This window comes from Chironomus tepperi, unplaced genomic scaffold (assembly GCF_022539635.2).
Source record: "Chironomus tepperi strain 1889 unplaced genomic scaffold, CSIRO-AGI_Ctep_v1 contig_472, whole genome shotgun sequence".
Classification (NCBI taxonomy): domain Eukaryota; kingdom Metazoa; phylum Arthropoda; class Insecta; order Diptera; family Chironomidae; genus Chironomus; species Chironomus tepperi.
In genome coordinates, this window is record NW_027226594.1 from 1,300,554 (window position 1) to 1,318,426 (window position 17,873).

At 26.8% G+C, this 17,873-nt stretch overlaps 1 protein-coding gene across 7 annotated transcripts in view; it reads left to right on the plus strand.

Moving 5' to 3' along the window:
- cac (calcium voltage-gated channel subunit cacophony) overlaps window positions 1-17,873 on the plus strand; it is an 81,049-nt gene that overhangs the window by 41,449 nt on the left and 21,727 nt on the right. For 4 of the 7 annotated variants that reach the window (XM_070652003.1, XM_070652007.1, XM_070652005.1 and 1 more), the window contains exons 11-18: window positions 1,231-1,428; window positions 2,288-2,801; window positions 3,109-3,747; window positions 3,895-4,164; window positions 4,644-4,787; window positions 4,852-5,053; window positions 5,942-6,106; window positions 10,423-10,533. In XM_070652003.1, the coding sequence (XP_070508104.1) occupies window positions 1,231-1,428; window positions 2,288-2,801; window positions 3,109-3,747; window positions 3,895-4,164; window positions 4,644-4,787; window positions 4,852-5,053; window positions 5,942-6,106; window positions 10,423-10,533 (2,243 nt within the window). Of the gene's footprint in view, window positions 1-1,230; window positions 1,429-2,287; window positions 2,802-3,108; window positions 3,748-3,894; window positions 4,165-4,643; window positions 4,788-4,851; window positions 5,054-5,941; window positions 6,107-10,422; window positions 10,534-13,373; window positions 13,485-17,873 lie in introns of all 7 variants that reach the window. The other 3 variants (XM_070652004.1, XM_070652006.1, XM_070652010.1) reach the window with 1 other exon arrangement.

Genomic DNA, 17,873 nt, shown 5'->3' on the forward strand with positions numbered 1-17,873 from the left:
ATCAAAATTTTAACGATTTTAAAATTTTTGATCATAAATTTAAAAATTAATAAATATAAACGGTTTTTAAAATGTTCAAAATAAAGTGATTCTAAAAGTATGAATTATACAGTTGTATAAAATTCAAAATTTTAAAAATAATCAAAATATTAAAAAATTCCCAAAAAGTCAATTTGAATGTTTCTAAAATTTTAAAATTAAATTTTTCTTTAAATTCCAAAATCTAAAAGATTTTCAAATTCACAATCCAACCTTTCAAAACTTAAAATGTTAATTTCATATCACCTCAAAAAATTCAAAAATTTAAAATTGAATTAATTAGATAAGATTTGATTACATTTTAAAATATCTCAAATTTTAAAGATTTAATAAAAAATTCTAATCTTAAAACTTTTTATAACATTCCAAATTGAAAATTTGAAAAATTTAAATTTTCATGGGTTCCAAAAATTCAAATTTTAACATTTTTTCTTAATTCAAAAATTTTGGAAAATTTTAAAAATTCAACCGTTTTCTTCAAATCTTCAAGTATTCTTCAAAATTAAAAAATTAAAAGTTTTCAGAAATTCAAAATTAAAGAAAAGTTTAAAAAATTCTATATTTATGGGTTCGAAATTCAACAATATTCTAATTTTAAAATCTAATCAACAGACTAAGTCAGACATATAAACATATAAAAAATATCTCAATGCATCACCTGCCTCTCAAAAAATGCGCTAAAAATCGATTTTCATTGCATCATGAAAAATAAAAAAAGAGAAAAAAAAATTGTTGCAACGATAAATATGATATAGTGTTATCTAGAGATATACTCTTTGGATACACCATAACGGCTATGCTAGCATGAGTTTGATTACCAAAGACGATACCTATTGAACTCGTTATTTAGGTCTTTTTTTGGTGTTAGAAAAAATTTTCAATTTCAATTTTTTTTCTTGTTTCATAAATTTTAAATTAGCTGGCTAGAAAGAGTGACTACATAGTGTACATTTTATTTCATTTTTATACCTATACTTTGCATATGTATAGCTAAGACGATAGAAAAAAATTGAATATACAAGTGAATTATAAAAGAAAGTTCAACAAACTTCTTTCTAGTGAATTTAATGTCATGCAATCCTTACTAATAAAAATATTTCCGTTTCCATTTTTTTTCTTGTTTTCTTTTTTTCTTCCACACATAAATTTTTTTTTTTCATCCATTTAATGCCAAAAAATAATAATCAACAGGCTTTCTAAAGTCCAAAGTGAAAACGCCAGGAAGATGTCTAGGTTTTTGGCGTGCCGAAAAGCGACTACGATTTTGGATACGTCATACTGTAAAAACACAATGGTTCTATTGGTTTGTCATCATACTCGTGTTCTTTAATACAGTCACTGTTGCTGCTGAACATTATGGACAGCCGGAATTTCTTACAAACTTTTTGTGTAAGTAGGCTTTGAAATTTTTATTTGTTTTCTTTTAAAATGTTGTCAAGTTGATTGAACTCTTTGAATGTTTGGGTTAATTTTGCTCACTTTTAAGTTACTTTTGCTCAGTTTCAGAGTTTTTAATGCAACATGTGTTCAGTTTTTGAGGAGTAGCTGCTCATTATTGGAATTTTAGAGCAACAGCTGCTCAAATTAAGAATTTAAGAGCAGCAATTGCTCACTTATAGTTTTTGAGCAACGATTGCTCAGTTTTGAGCAATGATATTTTAAAATCGTAGAGCAACTGTTGCTCAGTTTTTGTTTTAAAGCAACAAGCTTTTTAATTTTTGAGCAACAGTTGCTCAAAATTAAAATTTTGGAACAACCGTTGCTCAGTTTTGTATTTGTATAGCAATAAGAGGTAACAGTTTCAAGTAACAATTGCTCAGTTTTGAAGCAGAAATTGCTCACTTGTGGAATTTTCGAACAATAGTTGTTCAGTTTTAAGCAACAAGTGCTCAGATTTAAGCAACAATTGCTCAGTTTTAAGCAACAAATGCTCATTTTTAGAATCACAGCTATTCAGTTTTAAGATATTTTTTGAATTTGAAACTGCTTAGTTTTTGAGCAATAGATGCTTAATTTTGATAAAAAACTGTTGCTCAGTTATAAATTGTACAATTGCTCAGTTCCTTAGCAAAGGTTGCTTGACATTAAAGTAATAATTGCTCAACTATTAGTCAACAATTCATCAAATATGCTCAATTTAACAAAATCTCAACAAATTCATTTCAAATCAAATTAATCAAAGAGTTTCACATCCTTGACACTTACAAAACCTTATCAACCTTACTAATCACTAATTTTCTCATTTTAGTTTGGACTGAATACGTATTCCTTGGACTGTTCATGATGGAAATGTTCGTCAAAATGTACGCACTTGGTCCACGAATCTATTTCGAGTCTTCATTTAATCGTTTTGATTGTGTTGTCATTTGTGGATCAATATTCGAGGTCGTTTGGTCACAAATCAAAGGCGGATCATTCGGTTTCTCAGTTCTTCGTGCATTACGTCTTCTGCGTATCTTCAAAGTCACCAAATATTGGTCATCTTTGAGGAATCTCGTTATATCATTACTCAATTCAATGAGATCTATTATCTCATTGTTGTTCCTGCTATTCTTGTTCATTCTTATATTTGCACTTTTGGGAATGCAATTGTTCGGTGGTCAATTCAATTTTGCGGATGGAACACCGGCAACAAACTTCAATACATTTCCTATTGCATTACTGACTGTGTTTCAAATATTGACTGGAGAAGATTGGAATGAGGTCATGTATTTTGGTATCGAGTCGCAGGGCGGACATAAGAAAGGAATGCTTTACTCATTGTAAGTTATTGGAGATGATATGCTGTATGCTGGTTGTGAGGAAATGTAGATTACTGGGTCATATCCATTGTTTACTGCCAAATGAGGGAGGGAATCCAATGGACTTCCCCAATTTCTGCTGCCAAGAAGTTCAATGTCCAGAATTCTTACTTACCCCAAAAAAAAGCTTTAATTAAGGACAACTTCTCCTCAACCAAATGGAAAATTGCACCGTTAACCCATTTACAACCAGCATGCAGCAATTACAGCTCATTATTTTGTGGATGAAAAATGATATAATAAATAATTTTTGTGCTCTCATTTTCAGATACTTTATTATTCTCATGTTGTTCGGTAACTATACACTGCTAAACGTCTTCTTGGCTATCGCCGTCGATAACTTGGCAAATGCACAAGAGTTAACAGCAGCTGAAGAAGAGCAGGCCGAAGAGGATAAAGAGAAACAACAAATGGAGCTTGATAAAGAGATGGAAGCACTCCAGAATCCCGGTATGTCGCCAAATGGCAGTCCACCAAATGATACAGGACACAAAAAGCATCATCGTAAGAAAGATGAGAAGAAGGATGAAGAAGAGGAAATTCCAGAAGGTCCTCGACCAATGCTGCCATATTCATCAATGTTTATATTATCACCAACCAATCCAATACGACGTGGAGCTCATTGGGTTGTTAATTTAAGATATTTTGACTTTTTCATCATGATCGTCATCTGCTTATCATCAATTGCACTCGCTTGTGAGGATCCTGTCGATGAGGATTCCGAAAAGAATAAGATATTAAATTACTTCGATTATGGATTTACATGCGTATTTACATTGGAGCTGCTTTTTAAAGTCGTAGATTTAGGTATTATACTGCATCCTGGCAGTTATCTTAGAGAGTTCTGGAACATTATGGATGCTGTTGTCGTTATATGTGCAGCTGTCAGTTTCGGTTTCGATATGGCGTAAGTAGTTTGTGGAATGAGTGATATTAAGTTGGAATTTGTGTCAGTAACTGACCTAGACAAGTCAGATTATGTTGATATAATGTCATAAATGCAACTTTATATCCCCAGCATCACTACAATCACTAATTCTATTCATTTTTCCAGTGGCGATGCCGGAAGTGAAGTGACAAGTAACCTGTCAACAATCAAATCGCTGCGAGTACTTCGTGTATTGCGTCCATTAAAGACTATCAAACGTGTTCCCAAACTAAAAGCCGTATTCGATTGCGTTGTTAACTCTCTAAAAAATGTAATCAATATTCTCATCGTGTATATACTATTTCAATTTATATTTGCTGTCATTGCCGTTCAACTATTCAATGGAAAATTCTTCTGGTGTACGGATTCAAGTAAACATACGGAAGAAGAATGCCAGTATGTATCGTTAAAGCTTTACTTATCCTTATAAATTGTATATTTTAGCACATTTTTTGGTAAAAAGTCGATTAATAATACACTTTGTGTGGTTGGCTGGATGAGATGTGAGATCTTGATAATCAGACATCGTAGAGAGTTCTAGTTTGAAGCATTAGCTTAGTGTCATTGTTATAAGTCAACGATGATTGATCTTGAAGCACTAAACTAACTTTAAACACTTCAATTAATAATTTTTCACAATTTTTCATTTTATAAACAAAAGCACGTGATTTAAAGGTTCAAATTTTGAACTTTGAATTCAAATTATTTCTGACAGTTAAAAGTTTGAATTTCAAAAAGCCGTTAAATGATTAAAAGTGATTCACAGTAAATTGTCAATCAAATACTGATCAATACTACAAAAATGCGCTAAAGTCACTTTATAAGTTCGATAACTTTTTTAATATTTTTAATTAAATATCCATTCATAATTGCAGAGGATCATATTTTGTATTCGATAATGATGAAATGCTACCGAGAGAAGAGAAAAGAGTATGGGATAATCAAAACTTTCATTATGATAATGTAGCGACTGCTATGCTGACACTGTTTGCTGTACAAACTGGTGAAGGATGGCCACAGTAAAAAAATCTCTAGACAATCAGAAACTTTACACAACTGACAAAAAATTTATTTTTTTCACAGAATCTTGCAACATTCAATGGCCGCAACATATGAGAATCGGGGTCCAATTCAAAACTTTCGCATTGAAATGTCCATATTTTACATTGTTTATTTCGTAGTATTTCCATTCTTCTTCGTTAACATTTTCGTGGCCTTGATTATCATTACATTTCAAGAGCAAGGCGAGGCCGAATTACAAGACGGTGAAATTGACAAAAATCAGGTGAGGTGTTGGTGATAAAATTGTGGGAAATTGTGATTGGATAATCGTCAATGCTGGGGTAATTAGGGTTGTGGGTTGTGGATTAGGACTTTTTGGGGTTAAATTGTGCCTTTATTGGTGGAATTTGCTAGAATCAAAAGAATTAGGATGTAGAGATATAAATTGGCAATGCTATGAAAGACTATGCAGGTTCATAAGCCATGTCAGAGGCGTAGAAAATGGAAATTGAAGAATGTGGTCCAAAAATGGAAAGGGAGGGGTATAATTGATCCATAATTACGCCTCTGTGCACAGTCTTTGTACTCAAGTGCTCAGTCAAAACTGGAATTCGAAGCTATATCAAAATTGATGATGGGTTCGATTCCTAACGAATCTTAGAGGTTTTGATGTCACACAAGAGTGTAGCGTAGTTAGTTAGAGAAGCACTGCTGTCGACACTAGCTTCTCAACTAGCCATTTCAAAGGCAGATGTCGATATTGTGAGCTATGGATGGATTCATAGCTATAATTAGCAATTAAATTAGCGGAATATCATGAGAAGGAGAATTGAAGCTGTAGTATAAATATCAAGACGACTTATGGAATGTAAAACTCAATACCTGGACATATTAACACCAAATGTCGAATTGTGACCCTAAGTAGTAGAGTTTCATACTAAGTCAATTAGTTTAAACCTACTAAAAAAGTCAAAATTCATTCACATTATTACTGTTCACTTTTACTGAGGGGGATTTGCCCCTCAATAATCCCTACCAGACATAGAGCATGATCTAAACATGATACTTAATGATCATGGTCTTTGGATTGTTAGGGATGTCACAAAATATATTAAATTTCCAACTTTTTAACACAATAATTTTTTAAAAATTTTTTCATCCCCAAAAACAGAAATCGTGCATAGATTTTACAATCGGTGCAAGACCACTAGAACGGTATATGCCAAAAGATCGAAATAGTTTTAAATATAAGGTGTGGCGAATAGTTGTATCAACACCATTTGAGTACTTTATAATGATGCTCATTGTGTTCAATACGCTTCTGCTGATGATGAAGGTAAGATTCAATGGATTTATGTCATAATTTTATATATTAATTCATCTCCTATATCTATCTTGAAAACTTTGTTATATTTCTCATTGAATTAATTTTAATATTTGACAAAAATGAGGAATTTTTTGTCAAATTACTTGCAGCGTTTTTCCAAATATTTCGATAAAAAAAATACAAAACAAAAAATTTCATTGCATTGATTCCAAAATATATAAAATAATTTAGCTACCCTTCTTCCTCCCCCCACATTTTTCATCATTCAGAAAAAATTTTAATTGAAAAAAAAAAAAACATTTTTTAATAAATTTTTTGAAACATTTTAATTGAATTTGTAGTAAGTTTTTTTTAAAAACAATTTAGATGAAAAGATTTAACATTTGAGAAAGAAAAACCATAAAAAAATAAGTTAAACAGCAGTAATGAAGATTAGATTTCAAAATATTTGAATTTATTTTTGATTAATAATATATAAAATTAGTTCACATTGAAATTTGCATTCACATGATAAAATTTACACTTAATATATATTTATTTTATACATGAGTATTAAAAGTGAAGAGATTGACAGATTGATTATTTTTCTATATGCCCATGCGATTGCTTTGATTATATTTCTATTTGGTTTTATGATTTTGAGTTTTAGTTTGGTTTGAAGTTTTCTTTTTGTTATGATTTTCTCTCTCTAATTCTATCTTTAAAGAATTAAAAGATTTCTTTTAGAATTTCCTTAAAAAATATATAAAGGAATCAAAATAGTTATGATTACAAATTTATTCAAGATTAGGAAAATTTCTGAATTATAATTTAAATTTTAGTATTTGTGGGATTAACTCTGAATCATGACCTAAATTGAAAAGTCTGAATAAAGATCAAAAACTTCTTAAATTTTGTTATTAACTATGTTCTTAGAAGCTTAGTTACCGTATACCTGAGTCTTTTGATCTAGAAGTCGAATTAATTCAATATTTCCGTATTTTTAATCTTTATAAAATTTCAAATTTGCTTTGAAATTGAATTCTTATCAATATATTTAAAGAATCTTAAAATGTTATGTTTTGAATTCGAATTACTCTATCAAAAAATCTAGTACTTTCCAGAGCTCGACAAATACTTTAATTGTATTTGAAATCTAGATGATTCGAGTTTTTTCCTTGATTAATCTAATTAGAATTGATTGTACGAATATATCGAATACCAGTCGATTAACTAGAAATGTATGAATTTAGTGTGAAAAAATTCGATCGACTTCGAAAATTTGAATTTAATAAACAATTTTGTAAATAGAAATTCTAATTAGAATTTCAATTATTAATCATTATTTGAAAATTTATGAAAGTATCTAATTTAGCTAAACGGAATAGCAAAATCAATTCATATAAGAAATTTGCGTCAATAGCTCAACGTTTAAGATTCTATCTTCATTGTTATAAGATAATGTATGGGTTCGATTCCAAGGAAATGCTAAAGAATTATATCAAATGTATTGTAGTATAAAATAATCTTTTTGTAATTTTTTGACAAGAATATTATGAACATTTTTCATAAAATTGTGCAAAAAGATGGTGGTTATACTGACTCAAAAATACACTTCTCGCTCCTTGGATTTTGATATGATCTCCTGATTCTATTAAACGTTCTAGTGTGTGCTCAAAATTTTTTTAAATGCTACGCTTTACGCCAGTATTGTCGAACCTGTGCGTCGACATGGATTTTTTGAAAAATCTTTAAAACGCATGTTTTGTGCGGACCACGATTTCGATCGTGGCTTCCCTTCACGGTAGTAGGGACACTACTGCTTTAGAAAAATAATCTTCTATAGATATGAAAAATGAGCAGAAGTCAGAAACTACCGTAAATATTCAAATAATTAACTATGTACGACAACTTACCAAAGAGTTAATCCCACTTTAAAATTTCTTTCCTTTTTCTTTAATTTCCTTATTTTTATGATTTGAATGTTAAACAAGCATGTTGTTGATGGTGTTATTTTACTGTCATAATAATATTATAACCGTTGTGTCCACCAATAAATTCTATTTTTTTTTTATTTTGTTCCTTCATTTTCTTTATCATTTTCTAAATTTGAGTTTTAATTTAATTTAATAAGACTTATAAAGCAATCTATTTGATTCCTCTTTTAAGTGTGTGAAATTTCAAATTTTCCAATCCAAAAAAATCAGACTTTTCCATATAAAAAATTGCTTTATTTTCCAAAAAAAAAAAAATCCTTGAAAATAATTTTTAAATTTTGCATGTCCAAAAAAAGATCAGGAAAAATATTTTTTTTTTAGGTTTTTTGTCTTTGATGGTTTTTGAGTGCAAAAGAAATGAGATGCATTTGCATATGTTTTACAAACCTATATATATATATATATTTTTTTTTTTTAATTTTTCACACAATATATAATGAACTTTTTTTTTAGAACTATAAAAATATATAATATTTATTTTTGAGTACCTATTTACTGTTTGTTACTTCTACCTTACAAATATGATATCAATATATATATTTATATGATAAAAATTCACTCTATTCTATCTGCTGCTATCTACTTACTATTGTGATATGAAATACTTTTTTCTAAATTTTTTGATCTACTGTCTATGCGTGAACTTACAATATATTCTACTTTTTAAACTCTTCCTTCTTTTCATTTTCATATCCTGTTTATTTGTTTTTGGTAATGAAATTTTTTATTAAATAAAAATAAGAAAGTTGAAATCAATTTGCGGGAGAATTTTGGAATTTAATTGACAATGAGTAGCTAAATTTATTGTGTCTGCAACAATCCTTAATTACAATGTATCTATTCCATTGCATTTTTTGATGAAATGTTTATAAATCAACATTCTGATTTATTCAAAATTTCTATAATTGCTGAACTAAACTTCACGATACACAAGAGCTCTGTTGCTTATCATGACACCCTTAATATGGGGAATTACTGTAATTTCTAGAAATAAAAAAATGAAATCTATTAAAAAATTTGAGAATTTCAAATTTACGAAAATAATTTCTTTTTATTTAAGAATTTATATTCGAACTTATTTTCCAAATAAGAACAAAAATTAAAATTTAAAATAAAATCTCATTCTGTCGTTTGAATTTTATCAAAGCTGAAAATCGACTTTAATCGTGACTCAAACACTTATCAGAAAATTGTAAAAATTGTAAAATTAAAATATTACAATTTTTTTAAAAACTTTTAAAATTGTAAAATTTTCACAATTTTTTTCCATTCACAAGTATTACAAAAATTATTAAATTAAACGAAAATTGTGAAACTAGACAATAAATTCAGTCATTTTACAAGCACCGCGTAAATTGAAATTAAATTTGATATTTTAGGCTAGATTGCAATTGGCTGCTTAAAATTGAAATATAAATCGAGCTAAATTGTTTAAAAATTTTACCTTAATATTGGCTAAATTAATCTAAATTTGTTGATTGTTGATTGTTGATTGTTGTATTTTAATCCATGATAAATCAATTAATTATTGTAATATAATTGGATGCAGTTTTTAACAAAATTATCAACAAGAATAAAGCTGATGACTCATTAAAAATTGAATTAATTTTCACATTTTAAGCATTTTTCTTAAGACTTCACAAATGATGAAATTTAAAACAAAATTAACGTTTAAATTTCCCACAAATAGTCTACAAATCAAAATTAAGAAAAAATTAAATTCAAATTGATTTAAACTTTCCAACTTTTCAAAATAATTAAATTTTTTTATAAATTTTTGAAAACATTTTGTATAAATTTTTTCAATTTCATTTTTTAAATCCTTTTTAATTTTTTTTTCAAACTTTTTTAATTTTTTGCATTTTTGAACATTATTTTTAATATTCTTATTTTTGATATAAAACATAAAAAATGTCATTTTAATTAACAAATTATCGAAATATTTTTTTCGTACTGCTGTTTTTCCTTACTGAAAGATAATAATGACGCAAAAGGGTTTCATTGAGAAATTACCGAAGACTATCTTAAATCCTCATTTAAAGTCGACTGTCATAAATTTTTTTTAATTTTTAAAACGAGGAAAAACTGAAGAAAAATTTTGACCAAAAAACATCATTTTTAATTCTATTTTATATTAACTTTTTTCTATTCCTTTATTGATCATATATACAAAACTAATCAATTTTTTTTTAAATTATTATCTAATTCAAAATTCGTTTTTGTGCCTCATTATGCTCAAAATGTATAAAAATACTAAACATATTCGAAAAAAAACACAAAAAAATACAAAATGTTGCCTAAAAAACCTAAAAAAATACCTTAAAAAACTTAAAAACTTAACATAAAAAGTATCATCAACAAAGCAAAAATTATGAAAAATCACTCAAATATCTCAACATGGGATTTACTGGAATGTTTAGTGTAGAGACTATACTAAAGATAATTGGATTTGGTGTAAAGGTGGGTGAAATAGAGCAACTGCAACAAAAATCTATGCTGATACTACCAAATCTCTCATGAATCATATAAATTATATGCAATCACTTTTAAATTTATACTTTTTTTGAGTAAATACACAATAAAAATGCATATAAAAATTATTAAACATAAAGCATATTGAACGGAGCTCAAAGTCGAAACTCTCAAGTCAAGTTGACTCAAATTTGAGCCCAGTCGAAACTGCTTAAGTCAAGTTGACTTGGCTTTGCTCAAAGTTGACATTTTTAAGTCAAGTTGACTCGACTTTGAGTCAAAGTCGATACTCTTACTCGACTTGACGATACTCTAAAGTCAAGTTGACTCGACTTTACTCAAAGTTGACACTTTCAAGTCAAGTTGACTCGACTTAGCTCAAAGTCGACACTTTCAAGTCAAGTTGACTCGACTTTGCCCAAATTCGACACTATTAAGTCAAGTTGACTCGATTTTGAACCAAGTCGAAACTGCTTAAGTCAATTTGACTCGACTTTACTCGACACTCTCAAGTCAAGTTGACTTGACTTTGACTCAAAGTCGACACTCTCAAGTCAAGTTGACTCGACTTTGAGCTTTGATATTGAAAAATCAATCAGGACTTATTCAATATGCTTTAAAATATGATTCATGCATCTTTACATAATATTATACTCTTCTTTATTTTTAACTTATAATTACAAAAAATAACATATACGGTAGGAAATAGAACAAATCATTATTTTTTGTCTTATTATTTATTCATTATTCTTTTTGAATTGTGTGTATTTTTTGTTCTTTTATGATGTGATTATTTGATGAATAATTATAAAAATTGAGGATAAGTTGTGCAGGTTTAACTTGATTAGAGTACTGATTATGAACTCCCGAAGTCTTGGTCTCGATAATACTCGGTATAGAGACAAAGAAGCGTTAATCTCGAGAACACTAAATTAGGATCAGGTTGAATATTACTTGACCTGCCTGTGACCAAACTTTAGTTACCTGATTAGGTCATTATTGAGAAACTAAGACTAGGAATAAAAATATTTAGTTTTAGAATAGTCAGTTCCATATCAATCTTTTATTTACCCAAGTCCATATATGAATTAACAAATTTTCTTTCCATTTCTGGATTGATGCATATAGAAGTATTTGAATGAAAATTAAAAAAAATTAGATACTCAGATTTTCTCATAGAGATGAAAGTTGATTCTGAGATTTAGCGAAGCCTTTTAGAGCCCCAGAAAAAAAAAATTGAAAATGTTCTTTCTAACTCTTGTTTTAATTTATCTGAACAGCACTACATTGTAGTCAATAGTGGCACTATGTCGCTGAATTTTGGAACAACATGATGTCTCCTAATTATGGCTTTAAATCATGAACTCTTACAAAATGCTTCACTTTCCCTTTTAATTTGTTATGCTTCTGTCGATTGACTCAAAACCCCAGGTGTGAACATAATAGAAATATTGAATGGAACGCTCAATTTTAGGAGGATTTTAGGACTTTTACCTCAAAAAGTTCTAGAACATTGAAGAACGCTTTTCATAAGGTGGAAGTTTAACCCCCGAACCACCTCCATCCACCATGAATTTGCCCCTGAATAGATTCCCTTACAAAGCAAATATCTATCAATAATCATCAACCTTAAAAATATTACTAAATCCTCTCCAACACCTCATCATCACAATAATCTCATAGAAGAGCAACAAAGCCCTCACAAGAATAAAAGAATCAAAATCTACGTTTTATATTTTCCTTATCGCTTATATTTTTTAATTATTAATTGTATAAAAAAATGATAAAGTTTATGTTTCAATGTGCCCTATAATTTCCTTACAACCTCTCTCGTTTTTTATTTGTTTTTTTAATTAAAAAATTAAAATTTTCCTAAAAAGCTTCAATTTCAATCCTAACAAACCAAAAATGTTTAAAAAACAAAAAAGAATTTCCACATTTTTCGATTTTTTTTTTCAATTTGTGACAAAAAAGATCAAAACCAAAAAAAAAATCTCTGCTGCTTTTCTAAAAATAAAAATTCTCCTCTTTTTATATTGATTATTATCAACGGAATAAGCTACAAAAAAATATATGAAAAAAACTGCATGTTGCTTTATGCATATTTGTGTGTAGCATTGCATGTGCTTTTCAATGTTCTCATTTTTCCTCTTAAGCTTTCAGAACACGTTCTTACTTGAACAATATGTATATATGTTGAGTCATTCATCACACATACAGCAGCGCAAAATGAAAATACACCACGAAAAATTGTTTGTTGTTGTTGTTGCTTAATCGTGTAGACTTTAATATTGCACATATTGCGGATGGCATGGCATAGTAATGAGTAGACTGTAGTGTATATAGGCTGAATCACACTTGGCTTTTATTTTGCATGCATAATAATATATTTAAAATATATATAAAAACATTTCTCAGAAAAAATGCGTTTTACAAATAAAAATTGTACAGAATTTTTTTTGATTTTTTTAATTAAATTAATTTAGTTTATGTTATGTAGTACATGAAACGATAAATGATAGAAAATGACGAAAGTTAATTTAGGCTAGGAATTTAATAATAGAAAGATACTAAACAGCGAAGAAGTTTTTATAGGAATTCTTGCTAGAATATTTTTTTTTAAATTCATTGCACAAAATACTGCGAAAATATTGATGAACTTACACAATTTCTGCCTTCTAAATCTTCCCATTGTCTCTTTAAATAAAAATGGAAATAACGCGGTCAACTTTTTTTAAAAAAATATTTTCAATATTTACAAAAAAACCAAAAAAAAAAATTAAGTTAATAACCAAAATATTATTTAACCTCAAACAAACTGTTTATAGTTCCACGATGCACCACCATTATTGATTGATATCTTGACCTACATGAATTTGGTCTTTACTTCATTCTTTTTACTGGAGACGATATTAAAGCTAATGGGCTTCGGATGTAAGGTTGGTATATTGGTCTTATTCTAAACAAACAAAAAAATTGAAAATTCAGCAAAAAAAGTCTCTATTTAATAATTATAATAATTTGAATAGACATAATAAGGATGTGTTAATTTTTTGTGTAACAAGAAAAAAATCATGACTTTAAAATTTACATTATTAAAGTATTATTCATTATGATTAGATATGATAGACATCGGACATGGTGTGGAACTGATGAAAATGTCTCGAATTAATTTGAAATTTAAATTAAATTTGAATTTTTTGAAAAGTTTCATTGAAAATGCTTTTGTTAAATAGAATGGTCAAATTTTGATATTAAAACTAATTTAGTTTGAGTTTAAAGTTTCTAATTTGATAATTCAATAACTTCAATATTTATTTCTTTAAAGTTCAATATTTTGATTTAATAACTTCTAAAAGTTAATCAATATTTGATCTCAAAATTCATTTGATTAAATTTGAACATTTTGAAAATTCAATATTTGATCTTGATTTATCTAAAAGTTCAATATTTGAACTTAAAGTTCAATATTTGATCTAAAGTTTCAATATTTTGATCTTAAAGTTCAATATTTGATCTCAAAGTTCAATAATTTGATCTTAAAGTTCAATATTTGATCTAAAAGTTCAATACTTAGTCTCAAATTTGATCAAAATTTTATCTGAAAAGTTCAATATTTGATCTCAATCTTTTGAAAATCAATACTTTGATCTGAAAATTCAAAATTTGACCACAATATTTATGTTAATTGCTTAAAGTTTGACAAATGTAATTGTAAAGTTCAAAATTGTGATCGTAAAGTTCAAGTTCAATTTGTGATTGTTAAGTTAAATTCGTACTGCTTTGATTCATTTAATGAATGCCTTCAAATTATTAAAAAGACTTCAAAATTTCCACATCATGTGACATCGACGTTCAAAAAATAAGAAGACGAATGAAATTTATTTTTTCATGTATAAATTCAGTTTGAGTTGAAGATATCAATTAGTTCATTATATATTTTTTTCATTGTATTTTAACATTTATCTTTGACTTTTTAAAACGACGAAGAAAAGAAAAAGTTTTTTAACAAGACATAAAAAAAAAATTGTAAAATTTTGTTGCATCACATCCCCAAATGATGAAGTTTTTGGGATGACAAATGAGAAGAAAAAAACAATTCTATAATTTTTTAGCATTAATTAGTGAGCAAACCATTTCAATTATGGATTACGGTGTGTCATTTTGTTGATCGTAAAGTTTAAAATAAACTTTTTTTTTAAATTTTTTTTCTTACTTTTTTTATATAAATACACATAACGTAACTAACATATAATGAGTATCTTATCACATTTAGCACCCACAAATAAAAACTAATAAACAGATTTTTAAAAACAAACATGAAAAAATTCCTTAAACTTATGCTGACTAAACAACCTCAAAAACAAAACAGATTTTTAAAAATTAATTATTAAAAAAAATTAAACATCTGCTTACGTTTAATAATTAAAAATGATATATTTGGAATGCTACATTGTAGTTGAATAGAAAAGATAAACATTTTCACATTCTTTTCTTTCATTCTTTCCTTTTTAAATTCCTATTTTTCTTTATTCTCATTTTCATCTTCACTCATTTCTCTCATTCAATAGTTAACTTTTCGATTCTTTCATTCCATTTCATGGAATTTTGTAATGTGACTTTTTTGGGGGATGAATTTTGATTGTGTCAAAAATTTGAATGACTGATCTGAAAATTATTCAAAATTAGGAAATTTTCAAATTTAGTAAATTTTTAAATTTAAAATTTCTGAAAGCTTTCGAAAGTTAAATAATATTTGAACTTTAAAACCAGAGCACAATTGAGTTGTTAAATCTTTCTTAAATTGCCAATACAATTCTTGAATACATTTCTAGTATGGCATTTAAATGCAAAACAGCTCTTTGAATTCTTCCTAGAATCTCTCCTAAGTCAGTGTAATTTAAATTTTTTAAAGTTCTCTTCTAGATCTTTCTTTAACTTTTATAAATATTGAATACTTCTACTAATAAAATTGCACAAATAGTCAAAAATTGTTAAGACATTAATGGATTAGTTACTCACAAATAAGTTTTCAACAATGTTGTTTTAAAGTTTAGAAGATCCAAAAGAATTAAATTAGAATTTTCAATTTTAAGAATTTTAATTGCCACTAAAATTTAAGGACACAGGATTTAACGAAAAATACTTCAAAGATCAGTCAAAATTTGATTTGAGAATCCTAAAGAAAACTTGAAAAATTGAATGATTTTTTGAAATTTTTAAAATTTAAAAAAAGTTTTCAGAACTTCTAAGTTTTCAAAAAAATTCACAAAAGCACAAAGTTTAAAAGTTTAGAAAAAGTTAGAAATTCAAAAATTTAGAAAATATCTAAAAGTATTTATAAATTTAGAAAATCTAGAAAGAAAAAAGAAATTTTTTAAAAAATTTAAAAATTCAAATAAATTGAAAAACAATTAGAATTTGTAAAAACTAGAAAACTTATAAAAATCAAGAATTTTTCAAAATTTAAAATAATTTAGAGATAATTTTACGAATTTTTAGAAATTTAATATGAATTAGAAATATTTTAGAAAATTTAAATTTTTTAGAAATTTGAATTCATAGACTTTATAGATAAACATTAGCTTACAACTTAGAATAGATAAACTAGAAATCATTTAGAAAAATTGGTATTAATTAATTTATTATTTCACGTGCAAAATTGTTTTAGTTGACTACAATGAAATTGGATTTTAAATGAAACAAAGCTTTAAATTTGCAAATAAAGCAAAAAAGTTCAACTCCCAAAAAAACATTACAAAAATTGCTAAAAAACCTCTTTTTCAATAAAAACAATCATTTTAGTGCAACAAGTACAAATAATCATTAATTAGTATAATTCAATTTAAATAAAAATGCATCAAAACGCCAAAAAAATCCATCATTTTAAAATTATCCCTCACCAAATCTGGGGAATCATAAACATACTTCCATATCAATTCATATAAGTATTTTATTCGATGTCTGAACTCTTTCTCATTTCCACACAAAACCGATTGAAATTTTTATAGAAAATTTTGTTCATTTTTCTTTCATAAAAATCACATTTTTTTGCAAAAATCTGAAAAAAAAAATCCATCATAAAGAAAATTACAGAAAATTTTCAAATCGTCCATCCATCAATCAGAAAAAAATCCATTTGAACATTCTTTTTTATATATATAAAATTAATTTTTTATTCATCATCTACGTAGTCTAACTAATTTTCTTTTAGGTGGCTCATTATGTAGAGAATATATTTCATTTTTATATCTATATATATTAGATTTAAATATTTTTTTTTATATTAAATGTAAATATTTGACGCAAACAATTTATTTTATATTGATATGAGATTTCTACTGTTTATTCTTCCCCAAAAATAAATCAAATCCCTTCTCAAAATAATTAAAGCATTATTGAACTAGTCCTTCCAATTTTAACAGAAATTAATTATCAAAAAAATGCTTTCAAGCACGCATAAATAATTTTCTTTTAACATTTCCTTAGTCTGCTTAAATAAACTTTTTTCGATACGTAAAAGTCCTTAGAATAACAATAACAAACCTTAATCATCGTATGAATTACAGTTTAAAGCATTTGAAATGAAAATGATTAAAGGATGAAACAACTATTAAAAAATTGATAATAATTTACTTCCTTCTTTTGATTTTGAGAGTCCTTTAGTTGACATAAACTTTTGTACATGAAACCTTTTGAGTTTTGCTTTTGATTTTTTATTTAACATTTTTATTATTAAATACATTTTATATTTTAATTATATTTTTTAATTCTTCTTAGAATGAGTCCGCGAGTAAATAGAGAATACATGATGATTTTATAGAAATATTTATTTTATTTGGTAATGAAGAAGTTTTGGCAATATTTGAAGATATTATTTCATTTATTTTGAACAAAACTAAACAAATTTGGATCAAACTAGTTCAAATTGATGAATTAAGTTCAAATTTTGATCAAACTAATTGAATCAATTTTGATTCAATTTGAATTGAATTTTGATAATTTGTTGTTCAAATTTTGATCAAACTAATTTAAATTGTTGAAGTTCAAATTTTTCAAATTTGTTGATTCAAGTTTAAATTTTGATCAAACTAATTTAAATTGATGAATTTGTTCAAATTGATCAAATTTGTTGATTCAATAAATTTTGATCCAATTTAATCTTGTTGAATTGAGTTCAATTTTGATCAAAAAAGTTAAATTAAGTTCAAATTTTGATCAAATTAAGTTAAAATTGATCAATTTAATTTTGATCAAACAAGTTCAATTTAATTCAAATTATTAACAAAATTACAATTACTTTCACATTTCAATTGCCAAACCTTCTT